Consider the following 20326-nt stretch of genomic DNA (forward strand, 5'->3'; position numbering starts at 1 on the left):
AAGCCCAGTCTTCCCTATGAGCCTCTATAATAGAAATTTAAGAAAATTAAAATACTCTGAATGAATCGAAAACCATATTTTTCGTGAAATTTTGCACACAAGTTATTGGTTAGATATATTTAAACATGTTCAAACGGAACATTAATCTTGAAATATTGTTTTCAGTCCCATTATGTTTAAGAATGTCAGTGGAGTCCCTTTAAATGTATACCTGTTATTCCAAAAGCAGGATAAAGAAAATGACCAGGAAGCGTCTTTAAAATATTATGAGATTATCATAGATTATCAATATACATGTATATAGTATATATATTTTATTCTAGTCAGTTATAAATATTACATATAATTAGATCATAGATCAAAATTTTATATATAAAAACTTCTATGAATTGTTTATTCTTGATATATGAATTTAATTCACTGATTTAAAAAATTGTCTCACAAAAATTCTTTTATTTTTTTTATTATTTTTTGCCTCAGAATTATAAATTTAATTTAGTATAATGGTATATGTAGAGTGCAATACTTTGATTTTGCAATGATATATGTACTTATTTACCTTATTTTAGCAAATTTAATTATACATGAATCTTCCATATAACCTAGTTTTAACCTACCAAGTTTGCTTGTATGCTGTATTGAGGTAAAATAAATTTATCATGTTGCACAATCTCCTTAACGGCAGAAAACCTTATAACAACCAGAATCTTACACCACAAAAAGTAGTTCTTTCACTCGTTTCACTCCTAATCAGCACTCGAATGTGTATAATATATTTAAATATTTTCTGATTAATTGTGGATTTTAACCCACTTAGAATACCCAAAGTATTAAGTAGCCTTTGCCACTAGTATAGGGCCAGGCCAGTCTGTACTTCCATGAAGCCGCACTAGGCTCTTACGACGTGAAGGGACATAATTGTATGAAATAGAAGTTAACAACTTGAAGAGACATAAGTATATGGAATTTGTCGTTGTCAATAATGGTTTATGACTTGAAGAGACATAAATGTATGGTATAATATTGACAATAGAAGTTTATGACTTAAAGAGACATAAATGTATGGTATACCGTATAAGTACTTTTTTCTGGGGGAACTTTATTTCTGCTATTTCTGCAGTTCATTATAAACGACACCGCAGATTTAAAAACAACAGAAAATTAAGCCTTTCCCTATATCTATGTCGGAATATGTCAACTACCAGTATTTTATAATTACATTACTATGTACAGTTATCGGTTAATTTTGTAAGAATATCTAAATTAAAAAGCAGAAATAAAAAACATCAATGCAAGAATGATGACACTGCAGAAATAAGATACGCAGAAATTTAAAAACCCCTATTTTAACAAAAATCGCAGAATATTAAGCCCGCAGAAATAATATACGGTATTATGTTGCCAATAGAGGTTACATTGAAAAGACATAAATGAAAGGCTGATTATAGTTTCAACACTCATGAGGGATTGCCACTTGAGGTGGCATATATATAATATATTATGTTGTTCATGAGGGTTTTCTGCCTGAAAAGACATAAATGAAATGGTCCTCCTGTTGCTCTTGAGAATTAACAACTTGAGTAGACATAAATAGAGTGACTTGACAATGTTTCCAGTTTATTTTGAGTTTACAACTTGAAAAGACATTAAAAGAGTAACAGTATGTTTTCAGTTGATAAGGAATAAACTGAAAGCACTCCTAAACTATGAATCTGTTTATGTCTCTTCAAGTTGTAAATTATTAACAAAATATTCAAAAAGTTGTTGAGTTTCTTTTCTTAGTTTATCAGATTGACAGTGACTTAAAGAAACATCCTGTTCTTTTTCCGTCTATATGTAACTTGAATAGACATAACTGTATAATTGTTTACTTTGTTTTGATGCCCTTCCCTTCTCTATGATGTTAACTCAAATAGACATTAAGTGGTGAAAGATTCCTCATTTAGAAGCTTGAGGGTCCTCTCCGATATTATGTTTATGCATTTGAATATTATTTGAAATATATTGACTATTTTCCTAATTAGTGTAAATCTGAATGGTGCATTATAATGTTTGTGTGACAAGGAAAATAATTGTGATCTAATTTATGTTTTTCTAGGATACTAATATTATAGTCTCTTGGTCAGAAGGACTAATTCTTTTCTTTTAAATTACAGATCCTGCTCTTGATAGACTTCTGATAGACCAGAATGCAACACAAACAATGATGTCGGGTGGCACGCATGCAGCCAGTCCTCGGTTAAATCCAACCTCGGCCCAAGAACTTGCCAGTCTCAGAAACAGTGCCCATCCTTGCCCATTCTGCACCAAGATATTTGGAGCAAAAGCCGATCTTGGCCGACATTTGTTAATTCACACTGGAGATAAACCACATAAATGTAACATTTGCGGGAAGAACTTCCGTCTGCCACACCACCTGAAGAAACATAAATTTATCGTGCACAAAACTGTAGATTAAGATTATTGATTGCATGACCAAGACATTGTGGAAATTTGATTTTTTCTTTCTTACCATAATAGTTTATTTTGCTTATAATGTAGTCTCAACATTTCAACTGCAAGACCGACTGATTTTACAACTGATTTCAATTAGTAAATAAGTTTAAATAGATATTTGTAGAGATTTTGATTGCCGGCCCATGCATAGAAGATAAACTTTCCTCATAGTTTATATCATTAGTGAGTTTTGTGTGAGAGGGCCACTGTCAATTATCGTAGATGTTGGTAGCGCAGTTTTTGTATTTCAAATTTGAAAGGGACAGTGTGTTAAAGGAGGGCTAATAAATGGTGAGCAGACTATTTCAGCACCTGCTCTACTAGTCTAGAGTAATATTTATGTTTATTTAAGCGGTTGGGTTAGCTCAATAGGAAGAACATTTAATTATGAATCTGGTGACCCAGGTTTGATTCCCAAACAGTGCGAGATACTTTTGTTGATATTGATCATGACAGACTGTTACCTCTGCTTTGGCATGTACAGGAGTTGTCAGTGAAAACTACCAACACTACACCATATTCATCAATTCCGGGTTAGTGAATTTTGAACCGAGGTTATCACTATTGTTGTGCATATTTTGAATGTAATGTTTTAGCAAAGTCTGTTCAGCTTACGTTGTTTAAAAGGAATATTAAAGACTGCTACAAGAGCAGCAAAATTCCATGGCAAATTAATATAAAAGAAATAGTAATAAAAACTTGTAAAGAATCGCTGACAGAATTTCCCGCTTTATTATGGATAAAAATGTGGTGTTTTCTTTTTTCTTCTTATACATGTATTGTTTGTTGATTACTTCCCATGGCTTTTTGATTCACAATACCAAATATCACTTAACAGATTCTGTAGCTGAATGGTTTAGGTTGTTGACTTAATTTTTTTATAACAATGGCTTACCACTCATCACTGTGGTTTGAATCTCAACACACTTTCCATGTGATGAAGCTTACTGAAGCTAGCTGGTTCTACTCCGATGCCTGCATGTGCCCCAAGGATCACCTGATCCCTTCTTCCAGTTTTGAGCTGAAAGTTTGCCATAAGACAATATTAGTGTGAGTCTTAGCATTTGATTAAAACCCATAAAAAGAGGTAAATAAAATGATTAAAATTGAAGCAAAAAGTACCTTTAATGTCAGGAGTAAAGTTCGTGTGAAAATGAAATTAAAGAAAAAAAAATTTAAACAATATTGAAAAAAAAAGAAAAAAAGTTGCTTATGAATGCTCTATGTGGTAATTAATTGCTTTGACATGAGTCTTGTTGAAATGTTATAACAGATTAAGAAAATACACCAGGTGTTATTTAGAAATGCAATTATTGTGAATTTGTCTGTAGATCCATAAAATTTAATGTGTTAGATAATTGGTTGACCTAAACTGTTGATAACCTTGAGTTTTTGTTGTTGTGTTTTTAGTTGTTTGGTTTATCGATGTTAATTTCCTTGATATACATAATATTTTATTTGAAGAAAATAATTTTATTTCCTTAGAGCTGCCAAATGGCAAGAGAGTATTTTGTTTATCAGAATTTATATACTTTAAGGAAATGGCATTTTAGTTTATACATGATTTATTTTAGTTCAATTGCGTAGGAAGCAACAGTCTCTCAAATATATTCCTGGAACCCGGCCAGTACTAAAAGGAATAAATGTTTTGACCTGTTAGTTTAAATAATTGAGAAGTTATATGATCATAATTTATATATTACTCATAAATCAAACTTTAAAGTTAAGTTATATAGTATTTTACTTTTTGAAATTTCTCATGTGCAAAGTTCCTGAAATAGAGAGGCATTTTTTTTCCACAAAATAGCTGGAAAAAGCCATTAGAATGTGCAATAAAATGATGTTTGCTAGAATGATTTCACCCAATTGTAAATGACATAGAGAGGACAGTTTCACCTTCCTAAATCACGCTGTGAATCAATTTGTATGGCTTTAAGTCTAAATCATTTAATGGCATGAATTGTTTGACATATTTTTTAGACTGACTTAAATTTCTAGACTGACTTAAATTTTTACTTTTGACAAACTTAAACTTGGGAAAAAAACAAATTCTTGTCAAACGTTTTTTCTTGTCAAATGTCTCTTTGTTTTTATTCAGATCAGTAAATTGTTCTTTTAATTATCTGTATTGTTTTAATTTTGATATTTGGACTCAATTATATTTCTGATTTTTTATGTTTTGTATGTATGCTATCTATAGAAGAAGTTGAAATCAAGTTTTCTGGAAGGTATATTACTTTTCCACAGAAAGTTGTCCCAACTGAAAGAATTTTACTGACAGAAGTCCCAAAAGAAAGTAGTCCCAGTTGGAAAGATACCCTGCTGAAAATAGTTCTAACTAAAAGTAACCCCAACAATTATGTTGTTGTTTTTTTTTTTTTTAATTGATTCTCTGATTAAATGAAACAAATTGACAGTCATGTTAATGATTTACTAATCCAATAATTGATATCTTTCAGATGTTTGTGATTTTACTTAATGAATAATACTGATTCAATATCTCATATGATTTTCAGATATTGTACACGGTATGTGCATGGACGCAACATCACGAGGTACGGTTTCTGTACATCGTAGAGCTCGGGTTCCGATGACCTGTCAGATTTGTGGGAGCCAGCTGAAATCCAAGCAGAATCTTCAGATACACATGTTGCAACATACGGGAGAAAAACCGTGGTCTTGCCCGTACTGCGACAAGAAGTTCCGTCGTAAACACCATCTGGACGGCCATATATTCTGTCAGCATGCTCATCTTGCCAAGGAAACGAAGCGAGCCAAGAGATAATTGATAATGGTTGATAATCTGGGAAATGAGCGAATCAACCAATAATAATGATAATTAATTGTTGATAATTGCTCGCGTAGTTTTTTAGTGGAAGTGTTTAAACTCATGTTGAATTCGGAACAGAACATTCAAAGTTAAATGGATTAAAATATCAAAATAAAAGAATTGAGCAAATCAGTGTAGAGCCGCCTGGGAAGACTGCAGAGATGTCTTGATTGGACAGACTGGGTCTGTACTAGTAGCAATGGCTAATCATTTTGGATTTCAGTCGGGAAAGGGTTAAACTTGATAAGACATTGCTTATTTAAGATCCTCTTTCAACGGGGAGGAAATAATTGGGGAAAAGGGGTTTTTGTGCCTGAATAATGCGCGGAAGGGCACCTTGAAGTCTTTGATGCAAAGTTGCCACATATCATGTAACAATGTGACTCTGAACTCAATGAAATTTGCTTGGTTTCTGAGTGTTACAACATGTGTTATTATTAAGAGCCAATTTCATTAATGAACTTTTCAACTCACTAAAAATTTTGTACTATTAAATATATTATGCTTCTTGAATGAAAATTTATATCTTGTTTTAATTATAGCAATTGCTAAGGTTACAAAATGATGTTGTTTACAAATTTCAAGGTTAAATAGAGAGCATACAGGACTACGAGGGTTGTCCCAATATTCTGTGACAGGATTGATTAAAAGCTAAATAAAACAGGTACGAATTTGATATTTCAATATGTTATAAACCCATATAATTTAAACATTTTCACAAATTTCATAGATAAATATCAACAAACAACAAAATTATGCCATAAACACCATGGCATCTAACTGAATCGCGGCGCACGTCCAACGTCAAAGACGGCGTTAAATCTATATAAGGCGCCTTTCTCAAATACTCTCAATTGCTTTCAACGCAATAATGGTACCCATAAATCGTCAATTTTTGACTTAAATCATGTGATTGTTAATGTCTGTTGAATGTTTGGATGGCATACATTAATTTTTTCTATACGCGAACTTCCGGTCTCGTTACTCCTTTTTGAGGTCGGTCTTCCTATCCGTGTTTTACTTTATTTTCGCTTTTTGTAGCGCAAAACTCTGGTTCCGTTCATGCCGTTTGTACACAAATGCTCAGAACATGCTGCTAAACTGTTATATTTGGTATATTTGTTGAAAATCGTTACATGTGTCATCTCGAAATAGTCATGAAACCTGAGTGACATATTCACTACGCCGCAAATTCTTCGAACGTCGCCATTTTAACTTTCCTATTTTATATGAGATATTTTCATTTATTCGTATCTTTTTCGTTTTTTAAGTTATTTAACTAAAATTTTCACAGATGATTTAAACATAGCAGCAGAGGAAGTCAACGTGACATTGTGCAGACACACATCAGATATTTGAAATATACGTAATTAATTTCAACCTATTCATAACAACATGTAAATTATTTGACGTGCGCCGGCAACTCAAACCAATGTCGTTAATACTGAAAATTTCTAAGTAACTAGGGTAATTTTTTTGTAAATGATTTGTTGTAATGTTAAATAATAAACTTTACGGTTATATGTGTGAATTATTTTCTATTGGCGTTAAAAATGAACCGGCTATAAAATTTGTCACGGACTTTTGGGACAACCCTCGTATTTACATGGTGTGACTATTTCTAATTTCAAGTCTAAATGGGGAATATATAAAAACACCTGCTATTATAATATGTTTATAACTTTAAAGCTTAAAGCAGCACACCCACAGATTAAGGGTATTTTTTTATGAAAATTTGAGTGTTCATAATAGAAAACTGTACCAATAAAGCAATTTGGGTGACACTAAAGTACAGCATTGTCTATTTCAAGACATAATATAGCCTGTAATATGTGGCAATCTGCATGTAATATCCCTTTATCCATTAGTTTTTGCCTGGGAACTATTCCCAGCTTATAGGGGGGTGTAATTTTGGTGACAAAAGTAGTAAACAAAAAATGTTTTATTTTAAATAGCACAAGCAATTTCTCAGTCGGAGGCTGTCTGATATTTGGTTCACTTCCTGTGATAAACACAGGGATGAACTGAATAAAAGAAAAGCATTTCATTGGTCATCTTAATCCTTTTCTTGCCAGGTAGTGATCTAGAATGATTGTGATAAAAGTTTTACATTTAATAAGATGCAAGAAATTATTTTTTTTACTTTGAATGAAAATGTAATAGCAATTGAATTTGTAAATTAAAAGCCTGTTTAAACAATTTCTTACATTATGTCCAAAAATCCAACAATTCTGAAGGGCTTTCAAACAAACCCTCGCATAATGGTTGTCATCTAATTGTATTGACAGAATTCTGTGATTTTATTAATTTGAAAAAAGTAAATTACCCAATTTGTTGTTAATTTTTTTTTTCTGTATAAAATTGTGTTTTGTGACGATCACATGTTACTTCTTTTCTTCTTTGTTTGAATTTGTACATGAATGAGTTGCTTAATTGTAATTTGCTTCTTATTTTGTACATTTCTGTTTCTTTTAAATCTGAGTTTGAGACTTTACAGGGACATTAAAGTGGATTGGTCTACCATGGGCACATTTTCTTAAAGTATTTCAAATATTGATAAAAACAGTAGAAATATATCATTTGAATATTCACATAAAATATTTCTTGAAAAAATAAAGTTTGATAAAGTTCTATTTGATTTAATATTAACATTTATACGATGAATAATAATGATATTTTTTTCTAGAACAATTTATTTTGTGCAATATAATATGTAATATTGGATCATGTATCAGCTACTTACCAACAAATATATCCATATATAATTATTCTGTGTTTTTTTTTGTCATGTATGGTAATAAATACTATCAATATAATTATTATTACAGACCTCCCATTATTGACCAATTCACTTTAATAAATGATAACGAGTATATTCTAAGGTGGTTAGGTTTAGTCTGACAAATGTGAGGCTTTGTGCAATATTATACTGTAGGCCAAGTAGCATAATTAGTATAATATCAGCTTGATAATGGTTAAATATAAAAATCATGCTTTTTGATGGTTTGACCTCTTTGATAGGTGTAGCTTTTTTTATAAAAGCTTTTGTTTCAATTAAAGAGAATAAAAAGTGTTGTATGAAAAGCATTTTGTTTTAAATTCTCACCCCTTTCCCTTTTTTAAAGACTGTATGATAGTGTACTGGCTTTGATATTTTTAAGGTTTCACCAGAAAGTAATGTTTTTTTCTGATCATATTACATGATGTATTTATAGAGGCAGAAAAATGTTTGACAAGAAATTTAAACAAAATTATTGTTTGTTTAAAGGGACTCCACTGAGGTTTGTTTTTTGACATGACGAAACTGGAAATAATTTTTCTAGATTTATGTTCCATTTGTTGTATGTTAAGACCAATAACTTGTGATCAAAATTTCAGATCATTCTCTAACTCAGTTATTTTACAAGAATAATTATTCTAAATTGTGAAAATGACCCAAAATTGAAAGCGTTATACCAATAATGCTTTTCACCCAAATCTGTCTAAGAATAGCAAAAAATATGATTTATTACTGAATTAATTATATTTCTTAATCATATTTTGCATAACTTTCTGTATGAAATACCTTCGTTCACTGTTGATCTATGTACTTATTTTTTGTAGGTTTTGGACCTCAGTGGAGTTCCTTTAATTTAAGCATTTTGAAAAGATATTTAAGCTCTCTAAGCTGACAAAGTATGAAGTTCTAAATTCTAAGCAGTTGGCATTTAGTCCAAGTCCATTCACACAAATTCAGGGGTGTATAGGTTAACCCATACCACCCTAAATATCTTAAATGGACTTTCAGTCTTGACTTAATTTTTTTATCATTTTGAAGGAGAATTTCAAGAATACAAGGGTTTCCCAATATTCTGTGACAATGTTGTTTAAAAGCTAAATAAACTTGTTACGAATTAGATATTTTGATGTCATAAACACCCATATTATGGAAACATTTTCACAAATTTACATAGAAAAATATCAACAAACAACCAAAATAGGTTATATGTGTGAATTAATATCTATTGGCATTAAAAATTAACCGTCTGTAAGATTTGTCACGGACTTTTGGGACAACCCTCGTATCTGTACGATGTACTGACTGAATATGGAACAGGGCAGACCATATGATCACAAACTTGGACTGCAATGTTAACATGGGTAAAATCTATTGCCCAGTGCAGGCTCAAGTTGAGATTGCAGTAATTGCACTATATTGCCAGTATGCACTAACATGTAATAAATGCAAATAAACTAATGATTTATAATATTAATTCATATATCTTTTTGCAATATATCAGGGAGCCCTTGATTATCAGACTTATTGACATAAGATATAAATAGTTTTACACATTTTGAAGAAAAAAAATTAAAAAATGTACAGACTGAATAGTGAACAGGGTATAGACTGTGATCAGCCAGCATATTATACAGATGTTCTGGCTGATCTTGGTCTGTTTTTTTCCTATTTGTGCTCGAATTAGTAACCACCAGCAGACCATTAGGGTTATAGTTATGTATTGACTCTGCATTGCTAGCATGCACAATAGCATTTAAAAATTCAATGACTTGTTTATTAATTAATTAATGTTTTTGCTATATTTCAGTAAGCCCTTATCAGAAGTACCGACAGTTAAAGATGATAAATTGCGAAGAATGTGGAAAGACGTTCGGAAATAAGAACGATTTCCGTCGGCATAGCATGATTCATCTTGGCATCAAACCGTTCAACTGCAGATTCTGCGAGAAATCCTTCCGCCGAAAGCATCATCTTCAAAGCCATATACTGTCGAAACATTCCGACCAAATGCATCTAGAATTACCGTCTAATTTAGAACTTGTACAAGATTGAATTTGACCTTGAAGGTCAAATTATTGAATTTTGCTATAATTGGCTATAACTATTATTTTTTATGAATGGATTGCCTTCGTACATTGCCACAACATTATTGTATGGACAAGACCTTCAAGAAGCCCAATTTGATTGTGACCTTCACTCATCAATGACCTTGACCATTAAGGTCAAATTATTGAATTTTACTTGATTTTTGCTACAATTGGCTATAATTTCATCATTAATAAATGGGTTTTTCTTACTTTAGCACAACTTCCTTAATGTCATTAATGTTTTGAAAAAAGGTCAAACTCAGTTTGACCTTGACTTATAGGTGGCCATGACCTTGAATGTCAAATTCTTGAAATTTTGCAGTTTTTGCTGTAATTTGCTATAGCATGGTAAGTTATGATGGATTTTTTTCATTCTGTGGCACAACAATTATACTTAAGACAAGATTTATTTCTTAAAAGTTATACTTTGCTCAAATTTGATATTTGAAAATATTGATAATTGCTGCACATGCAGTCACTTTGTAAATACATTGCGAGTACATTCTTTTATTCAGATATTATTCAGTAAGAATTTCATAGATTTCAATAAAAGTATTATTGTCATTAAGAGCTTTATATAATAATTAGTATATAGATTTCTCTCAAGGGGCTAAGGATTGGCAAAAAAAAAAATATTCAATTTAATTTTGAGTACCGAGTACATGTATATTTTGTCACCATCCATTGCAGATTTTTCCATTTTGGGTATTTTATTTGACTTAATTATGTAAGAATTTCAGATTATATATTTTTGGCCATTTTGACCTCAGCCTAGTTCCTTACATAAACTTTGTGCTACAAGTCCATTTGTTTCATACAATATTTATTTAATATACAATTGTATTATAATTATGATAGTTTAGTCTGTACGCATGGTTTACTTACTTTACATTCTGCTTGTATTATTATCATTTGGCTTAATGTACTACTAAAATTTCTACAAATATAAATTATCTTGTTAAAATTTATATTGTCAGCATTGTATAATATATTGAAAGCTTGTATTCTTTTAAATGTTATATCTATGTAAATGTAAATTTTGTAAATTGAGTTACTTAGAATATTATTGTTTGATTTATTTTTGCTGACTTATACTTGGGTCTCAGTCAGGTGGCATGGATTAGGTTGCATAATTCAAAACATTGTGGCTACATTGTGACTTGATCTATGTTGTTAATTTGATTTGCAATGAGGTTTTTATAGATTAATGACCTACTAATAATGTCCGTCTGTCTGCTGTCATGCTGTACGTCCATTGACTGATAAAACCGTTAAATTTGGCGGCATGTTAGGAAACAATGTCTAGGTTTCTATGATCAGCTAGTCTGGAAATTCCTGAACGTTATTTGACACAGCATTGCTTAATTAATAGATTTGCCACTTATTCAGAATTGTTTTCCAATACAGTATGTGCGACTCAGTAAATGTTATTTGTTGTTGAAATAAAGATTTGAAAATATGACATGTTATTGTTGTAATTTGCTTGCCATGCTATTTAAGATGGTCATGTGACATATTTATATCTTTGATGAAGATCCTACATAGATGCTTCTCCTTTCAATATTTTATGCACAAGTTGGCATCTGACTAGAACCATTGACGTACCCTTCAGTAAGTTCCACTATATAACAAACCAGTGTACAAATTTCATCTTTAAATTATAATTTTCAGGTTCACAGAACTTTGGAGAAGATGTTTCTATGAACATTCCAGCAGATTTTCACCAAATTTACAGTCAGATGCCTGCAGGTCACCAAGCAGGCTCCGCTGGTCAGCAAGCAGGATCTCCCGGCAGGTTTATTTGTAAAATCTGTGGAAGACATTTCTCATTAAAGGGAAATTTAAGGCGGCATGAAGATATTGTGCATAAAGGAAAAGGAAGTTCAAACTGTAGTGAATGTGGAAAATATTTTAGTCGGCCGGATTCGTTGAAGCGCCATCTCTTTGCTGTGCATAGTATAATTTGAGAGAGATTTAAAACCCTTGTTTGCTTGGGGTTATGAAAGTCTCTCATAACAGTAAATGATATGATAACAACTAGTGGATACAATTTTCATACTTAAATTTATATCAAAAGCCCCCATTTTGACCAAGACTTTTAAGGTCTGTAAATTTTTCTAGTGCAAACACTACATTAAATGTTCACGGTGCAAACTTTAACTATCATGTGCCACTGTAAATGTTCCTATTGAAATTGTAAATGTTCCAAATGCAAATACTATATACTATTTTAAATGTTCCCAGTGCAAACACCTGTACACAACAGTGGAAACATCTGTACACCACAGTGCAAACACCTGTACACCACAGTGCAAACATCTGTACACCACAGTGCAAACATTTGTACACCATGGCGCAAACATCTGTACACCACAGTGCAAACACCTGTACACCACAGTGCAAACACCTGTACACCACAGTGCAAACACATGTACACCACAGTGCAAACACCTGTACACCACAGTGCAAACATCTGTACACCACAGTGCAAACACCTGTACACCACAGTGCAAACACCTGTACACCACAGTGCAAACACCTGTACACCACAGTGCAAACACATGTACACCACAGTGCAAACACCTGTACACCACAGTGCAAACATCTGTACACCTGTACATCACAGTGCAAAACACCTGTACACCACAGTGCAAACACCTGTACACCACAGTGCAAACACCTGTACACCACAGTGCAAACACCTGTACACCACAGTGCAAACACCTGTACACCACAGTGCAAACACCTGTACACCACAGTGCAAAACACCTGTACACCACAGTGCAAACACCTGTACACCACAGTGCAAACACCTGTACATCACAGTGAAAACACCTGTACACCACAGTGCAAACACCTGTACACCACAGTGCAAACACCTGTACATCACAGTGCAAAACACCTGTACATCACAGTGCAAACACCTGTACACCACAGTGCAAACACCTGTACACCACAGTGCAAACACCTGTACACCACAGTGCAAACACCTGTACATCACAGTGCAAAACACCTGTACACCACAGTGCAAACACCTGTACATCACAGTGCAAACACCTGAACACCACAGTGCAAACACCTGAACACCACAGTGCAAACACCTGTACACCACAGTGCAAACACTTGTACCCCACAGTGCAAACACCTGTACACCACAGTGCAAACACCTGTACACCACAGTGCAAACACTATATGCCAAGTGTTCCTTTAAGTGCAACACTATAATTTTATGTCACTGTAAATGTTCCTGTGCATATTCTACATGTATATGTTACTGTAAAATTTATGTTCCTGTGCAAACACTATATACCTGACTTTAAACGTTCCCAGTGCAAACACCATATCCCAGTGTTATAATTGTAATTAAGAAAGGAAAAGTTCTGAATTTAAAGTAGATTTTTACAACATTGGTTATTGTACAAGTTACTTTCAGTGAAGGTTTAGGTCAGATTTGAATCTGAATATTGTGTACTGCATGGTAATCTGAACCAAGCAATTTTTGCGGATGCTCAGTTCTGGAGTTAGATTTTGAAGAAAAAAACTGTTTGATTTAACATTTAGTATTGACACATTTTTGTGTACATTAGATAATGATAATTAAACATTTGATGTGCTAATAAAGAACTATTAAGCAACATTTTTTATGTTATAGTTACAAGTGTCTGTTCATCATTTTGAAAAGCACCAAGTATGGTTTTTACTAGTAATTTGGTGTATTCTTAATAACTTAGAGTGGCACAGTTTCTGATTAGCAAAAAAAAAAAACTTAACAAAATATTAATTTATTTCTTTTCCATTTGAACATATCATTTTAATCTGATGAAACTTTGACTGTACATGTATTATGCAAATTATATTCTCATTATCAAGATTCCACATAGTTACAGCTGGAGTGAGATTAAAATTTCTTTACACATCGTATTTTGAAGTGTCATGTGTTACTAAATTTCAGTGGATATAAAGCACTTAGGGCTAGGTTAAGTCTTTAAATTCTCCTTGTGGCTGAGGAGTTGCATTAAAGGAGTGAAATATCAGAATTGCAGTCTGATGGTTTTTCCCTGCTTGATTATATTTTAGAGGCAACTATTTAATTTAGGTGTGAATTACTGTGGTCTATGGATATCTTAGCTCCAGCAGGTGAGGTGGTTTTGACCCCTGGTGTTGCTTTAAGTTTATAACACCCGAGGTTAACCATAATCATCTTTTCTGTTTTGGTGCCATATATGACCCTGGATTGTGCTGGTGCGCCGTAAAAACAAATAAAACAAACAACTAAGTTTTTAATAAAGTATGATAGACAGCTTTACTCATTTAAATATCAATTTAAAAGTTTTCTTGAATATAAAACAAATTCTTCATGAATGTTCCAAATTGTCAGAGTCTGAAGATGTACATGATTTTCTATGGAATCGATTTTTAGCTCGACTTTTCTATGAAAAGGGGAGCTATCCTACTCGCCCCGGCGTCGGCGTCGGCGTTGGCGTCACACCTTGGTTAAGTTTTTCGTACCACCCCACTTTATTTCAGAAGTATTACAAGTATGGCTTTGAAACTTACCATACTTGTTCACCATCATAACCTCCATCTACAGACAAGAGTACATAACTCTGTCAAGGTTTTTGACAGAATTATGGCCCTTTTTTGACTTAGAAAGTGTATTGAGCTTGGTTAAGTTTTTTGTACCACCTCACTTTATTTCAAAACCATTGGAGGTATTGCTTTGAAACTGACCATACTTGTTTACCATCACGACCTTCATCAACAGACAAGAGGACATAACTCTGTCAAGGTTTTTGACAGAATTATGCCCCTTTTTGACTTAGAAAATACATTGAATATGGGTAAAATCCACTTATTGCCTTAACCTTTGAGATATTGCTTTGAAACTTTTAATGCTATTTCACATCATTACCCCCATCTGTACGCAAGAGAAGGTAACTCTGTCAAGGATTTGTTTTAAAAATTAAGGCCTTTTATCGACTTAGAATCTTGGTTAAGTTTTTAGTACCAGTCCACTTTTTGACTGAACTGTTTGAGATATTAATTTGAAAGTTGGAATACTTGTTTACAATCATGATTCCCAAACATGTCCAGGAGAAAGTAATTCTGTCAAAGATTTTATTTGAATTATGGCCCTTAACTGTCAATGTTTTGTATTATAGGCAAGCACTAAAAAACTTAAAAAATCTAAAAAAATTCATTCCTATCCACTTGTTCACTTTACCATAAATTATGTCATATAAACATTGCTGTAATATTCAAGGGTATCAAACAACTAGTTTTTTTTTCTTTCTTACCAGCCCTCTTTTGACTTAAACATTTCAAACTTTGCTGCAGTGTTCAAGGGTATCACACAATTCAGTAAAATAATTCTTCACTAAATATCTTAATGCTCATGGCCATTGTTCACTTTAAAAATACAGAGATTCTTGTATTGCCTTTTACTGCAAAAACTTTTTTTATTGGCAAGCAATAAAAAAGTCGAGCGCGCTGTCTTACGGACAGCTCTTGTTGACTTAGAAAATACATTGAATATGGGTAAAATCCACTTATTGCCTTAACCCTTTGAGATATTGCTTTGAAACTTTTAATGCTATTTCACATCATTACCCCCATCTGTACGCAAGAGAAGGTAACTCTGTCAAGGATTTGTTTTAAAAATTAAGGCCTTTTATCGACTTAGAATCTTGGTTAAGTTTTTAGTACCAGTCCACTTTTTGACTGAACTGTTTGAGATATTAATTTGAAAGTTGGAATACTTGTTTACAATCATGATTCCCAAACATGTCCAGGAGAAGGTAATTCTGTCAAAGATTTTATTTGAATTATGGCCCTTAACTGTCAATGTTTTGTATTATAGGCAAGCACTAAAAAACTTAAAAAATCTAAAAAAATTCATTCCTATCCACTTGTTCACTTTACCATAAATTATGTCATAATAAAATAATTCTTCACTAAATATCTTAATGCTCATGGCCATTGTTCACTTTAAAAATACAGAGATTCTTGTATTGCCTTTTACTGCAAAAACTTTTTTTATTGGCAAGCAATAAAAAAGTCGAGCGCGCTGTCTTACGGACAGCTCTTGTTTATTCTACATCTTGCATTTATAATCTAAAGCTATTTGAACAGATTTCTTCTGCTTTCCACATTTCTTCTGTTGTCTTTTTAGAGGCTGATTTAATCAAATTTATGTAAATTATAATGGGAAGTTTCCTTTTAACTTAATTTATCCGTATGACAGTATAATTATGATGCATTCATCAGGCAGGGACCTTGCAGAAAAAAAAATCACTGCAATTATTAGCTTGTCTATTTCCAATAGAATGTTGTGCTTCTATGATTGCTGCAGCATCATTGTTGTTGTTGTCATGCAAAAACTTAAATGTAGGCCATTACTCAGATATCAATATGGAACTTGGAATACTTGTTTATCATGCCTAGAGGCAGTTATAAGACAAAGGACATAATTTTGAAGCTATAGTTGAGTTTTTCCCCTTTCTAATGTAGAATTTTTGTCAAAATTGGTTATTTTAAGAGACAAGCGTTAACGTGAAATGCCGTGCTCTTGTTACAAAATTATTTGTTGAAAATGCACTTTAAAGCAGCAGAAAACATTAATATGGTTCTCAAAAAAAGTTTTCTGTTTTCTTTCAGATTTAACATTACCATCCTGGCAGCATACTAGTATTTTATCCGACGAGATGTTAAAGTCAACACCCACGTCAGGATTTGACTGCGATATTTGTGGTCGGAGATTTTCACAGAAGGGTAACATGAAGAAGCATTACCTTATACACACTGGAGAGAAGCCGTACAAATGCGACCATTGTCCAATGAGATTTAGACGGACGGACCACCTGCAGAGTCACATGACCACACGGCATATGGAAAAGCTTGAAGAAAAATTCAGGCAGCGTTCAAAAAATGTATGTCAGTTTTGTTCTTAGACAAACATTAATGTTTAATTTCATTTCTTTCATTTTTTTTAACCCTTTTAGATATTGGTTTAAGATTCCTTAACTTCTTAAAATTTAGCTAAAATTTATGAGAAAGTACGCAAGATTGTCATAATAATCCCCATTCTTTGACTTTCGAGTTTTAATGAATAGTTCTCGGAATTCCACCAGAAAGAGGAGTGTTGTGCAATTTCTTTCAAATGGAGGAATTAAAGGATGCGCTCATTCTGTCAAAAAGCTACATGTTACCTTAGTGCAATAACTGATTAACTCCTATAAAATTTAAAGAGACTTAACCCATTACTGCACTAGGATGACATACATATCCATATCAATCCTCGTAACCATTTAATCCGAGCTTTTTCAGCTCTTTTATGGGGTCTCTCGTGTAGTAAGCGTCCAACAGGTGATCACAGCTGTTGTGACAGAGTCGGTGCTTTGAAGAGAAAAGAGGCATGCCTCTAAAATTCATTTGACAGACTCGAATTAAAAAGAAGGTAGGCAACAATATCTTATAGCCGCTCAATGAAAATTATATCCAGAATATTGTCATAATACGTACTTCCGTCTGCAATCTTTCTCGTAAATAGCGAACCATTGCAGACCATGATCGAATGGCATCGATGTATCTTCTGACCTTAGTCCGCTCTGATTGCACAAGTAGATTCATTGTCACTAGCAGCATATGAGAAGAGTTTTCTAGTGGCACATCCTCTGTACAGCAATTACCTCTTTACTACAGCCGGGTATTTCCAAATTAAGACTTCACTAAAGCTTTTCCTCTATAGAACAAATACCTCTTGGCAACAACCAACCAGAGTTTTGCACTGCTGAGGTTAAATTTGCATGGGTATATCCTTTTGCTGTAAGCAAACTTAGGGTAAATGGATTTAAATGTTAACATTTGCTCTTTTTCAGAGATTTTTTTTTATATTTTCAGCTATAATCAAGGACCTGAATTTGTTATGACAACATCTATAAGGGCGATCATTAGAGACCGGGAAATGATCTTAAAATTGAGACACCTAGCTTGCCAGTGATAATGAAGTTCAAGATTAAAACAGCCAAACACTTATGAAAAATGTGAAATACATATTGAATGGACAATGCAAAGGAAATTTTAAAAAATGAATTCAGCCTCAGAAATGAATAACTATTTACTTCCTGTAGAAAGGGGAACACATGTTTTATAATGTTTTTAATCAAACCAAGCCTGAAACTTTCATATAACATTGTTGTTGTCATTGCATCCAAGGGATCAGCCCTTTTCCAGATTTTTATAATGTTGTAATAATGGATTATAACAGAATATAACCAGGCATCGTAAAATATTTTCAGAGACACTCCTGCAGGATGAGTAGCCTCTACATCCAATGTGCAGGCAACATTTTTGTACTGGTCCTGCATTGAGTTCTCTTAAATTTTACTGAGCAGACAAGTGGAATTTGCGATCTCTGATAATTGTGTTATTTACCTCTAGTAAAAAAAGAGTTCTGAATTAGTTCAAATGTAAAAGAAGCAAAATGTATACACAGTGGCCTTTTTTACTTTTATACAAGATACTTAATCACTATAACAGTACTAAATTGCTAAAATAACCTGATAAAGGGGTATAATATCTTATAACCAAACTGATATTTTAGATAAACATATAAACCTACCTGGTGTTTTGAAAGAAAAAGATTCTATCCCAAGCAAATAATAACGTGACAATTCTCTGTCATAGATGTTGTGTGAGTATAAATGACACTCCTGGTGACAGCTCCAGTTATTTCTGTTTTCTGTTTTAAGATTCTAAAAATCATAAAACTTTCAAACATGTAACTATTTGGTACACTGTACCATATAATTGAAGCGTCGTTAAAATTAATGTTTTGCAAAGTCCAAAAGCTGTGTATTATAATTATATTATTAGGATAATAATAGATAATATTGTACTTTGTTACTGTATTGTCATACATAAACATATAATTTTGCCTATACTAAAATATGTATTTGAGCATGATAATTATAATTACTAGTAGTTTAACAGTCATTTTCCAGGTGATATTATGTAGTTGCAGCTATATTAAAGTCTTAAGGTATATTATTATACAATTATACATTTATATTTTGTACATTAAAACTGCATTACATGCAGGAATCAAAGTCATTACATATAATTAAATATCTATTTTGTATGTCTATTTTCTGTAAACATATGTTTTGTACCATATTACATGCTTTTGAGTATATTAGTGAGACACCATGGCAAATTATATTGTGATAATTTCACATTGAATATGAAATTATCGTGATATGATGTATCTGTAAACAATTTTTTTTTTTAATGTAAGAGACAAGCATAATAGGAAAATTATCTGCAGATATATTTTCTCCTTTATTAGATTATTTTTCTGGAATAGTCACTCCTTTATAAATATTTTCATAGAAATAGTCACTCCTTTTCTAGAAGTACCTTCACAGAAATTCACTCTTTTTATAAGTATTTCCAAAGAAATAATCTATAATTTATTATGTACTTTCACAGAAACACACTCCTTAGCCATATAAGTAGTTCTACAGAAATACATTCCATATATGGGCAAACCTCAAATTATAGGGTATGAAAATCTTGAATAATAGGGTATTAAGGGTTTGAAGCAAAATTCACTTGGCTAAAACAACATTAAACTTTTGGCTAATAGAACAGAAACTCTTGATTTTAAACTTTTGGTCAAAACAATAGAAACACTCTTGATTTTAAATTTTGGCCAAAACAACAGAAATACTTGATAGCTAAAAACAACAGAAAATATAATGTACTTGATTTTAATCTTTTGGCCAAATCTACAGAAACACTCCAGATTTTAATATTTGGCTTAAAGCACAGAAAGACTTGATTTTAAACTTTTGGCAAAAACAACACAAACACTTGATTTTAAACTTTTGGCTAAAACAACACATACAGTTGATTTTAAACTTTTGGCTAAAACAACAGAAAGACATAATTTTAAACTTTTGACTAAAACAACACAGACACTTGATTTTAAACTTTAGGCTAAAATAACATTAAATTTTTGGCTAAAACAACACAAACACTTGATTTTAAACTTTTGGCTAAAACAACAGAAACGCTTGACTTAAAACTTTTGGCTAAAACAACAGAAACACTTGATTTAAAACTTTTGGCTTA

General features: G+C 32.4%; 1 protein-coding gene across 1 annotated transcript in view; it reads left to right on the top strand.

The window, feature by feature from the left end:
• The window catches only part of LOC132730058 (zinc finger protein 721-like), a 29149-nt gene that overhangs the window by 6462 nt on the left and 2361 nt on the right, over positions 1-20326 (top strand). The window contains exons 4-7 of the mRNA XM_060715907.1: positions 2157-2378; positions 5013-5204; positions 11864-11995; positions 16832-17125. Of these exons, the coding sequence (XP_060571890.1) occupies positions 2157-2378; positions 5013-5204; positions 11864-11995; positions 16832-17125 (840 nt within the window). The remainder of the gene's footprint in view (positions 1-2156; positions 2379-5012; positions 5205-11863; positions 11996-16831; positions 17126-20326) is intronic.

Source organism: Ruditapes philippinarum, unplaced genomic scaffold (genome assembly GCF_026571515.1).
Source record: "Ruditapes philippinarum isolate M1 unplaced genomic scaffold, ASM2657151v2 ctg1352_1_1_1_1, whole genome shotgun sequence".
In the NCBI taxonomy this organism is placed as follows: Eukaryota; Metazoa; Mollusca; class Bivalvia; order Venerida; family Veneridae; genus Ruditapes; species Ruditapes philippinarum.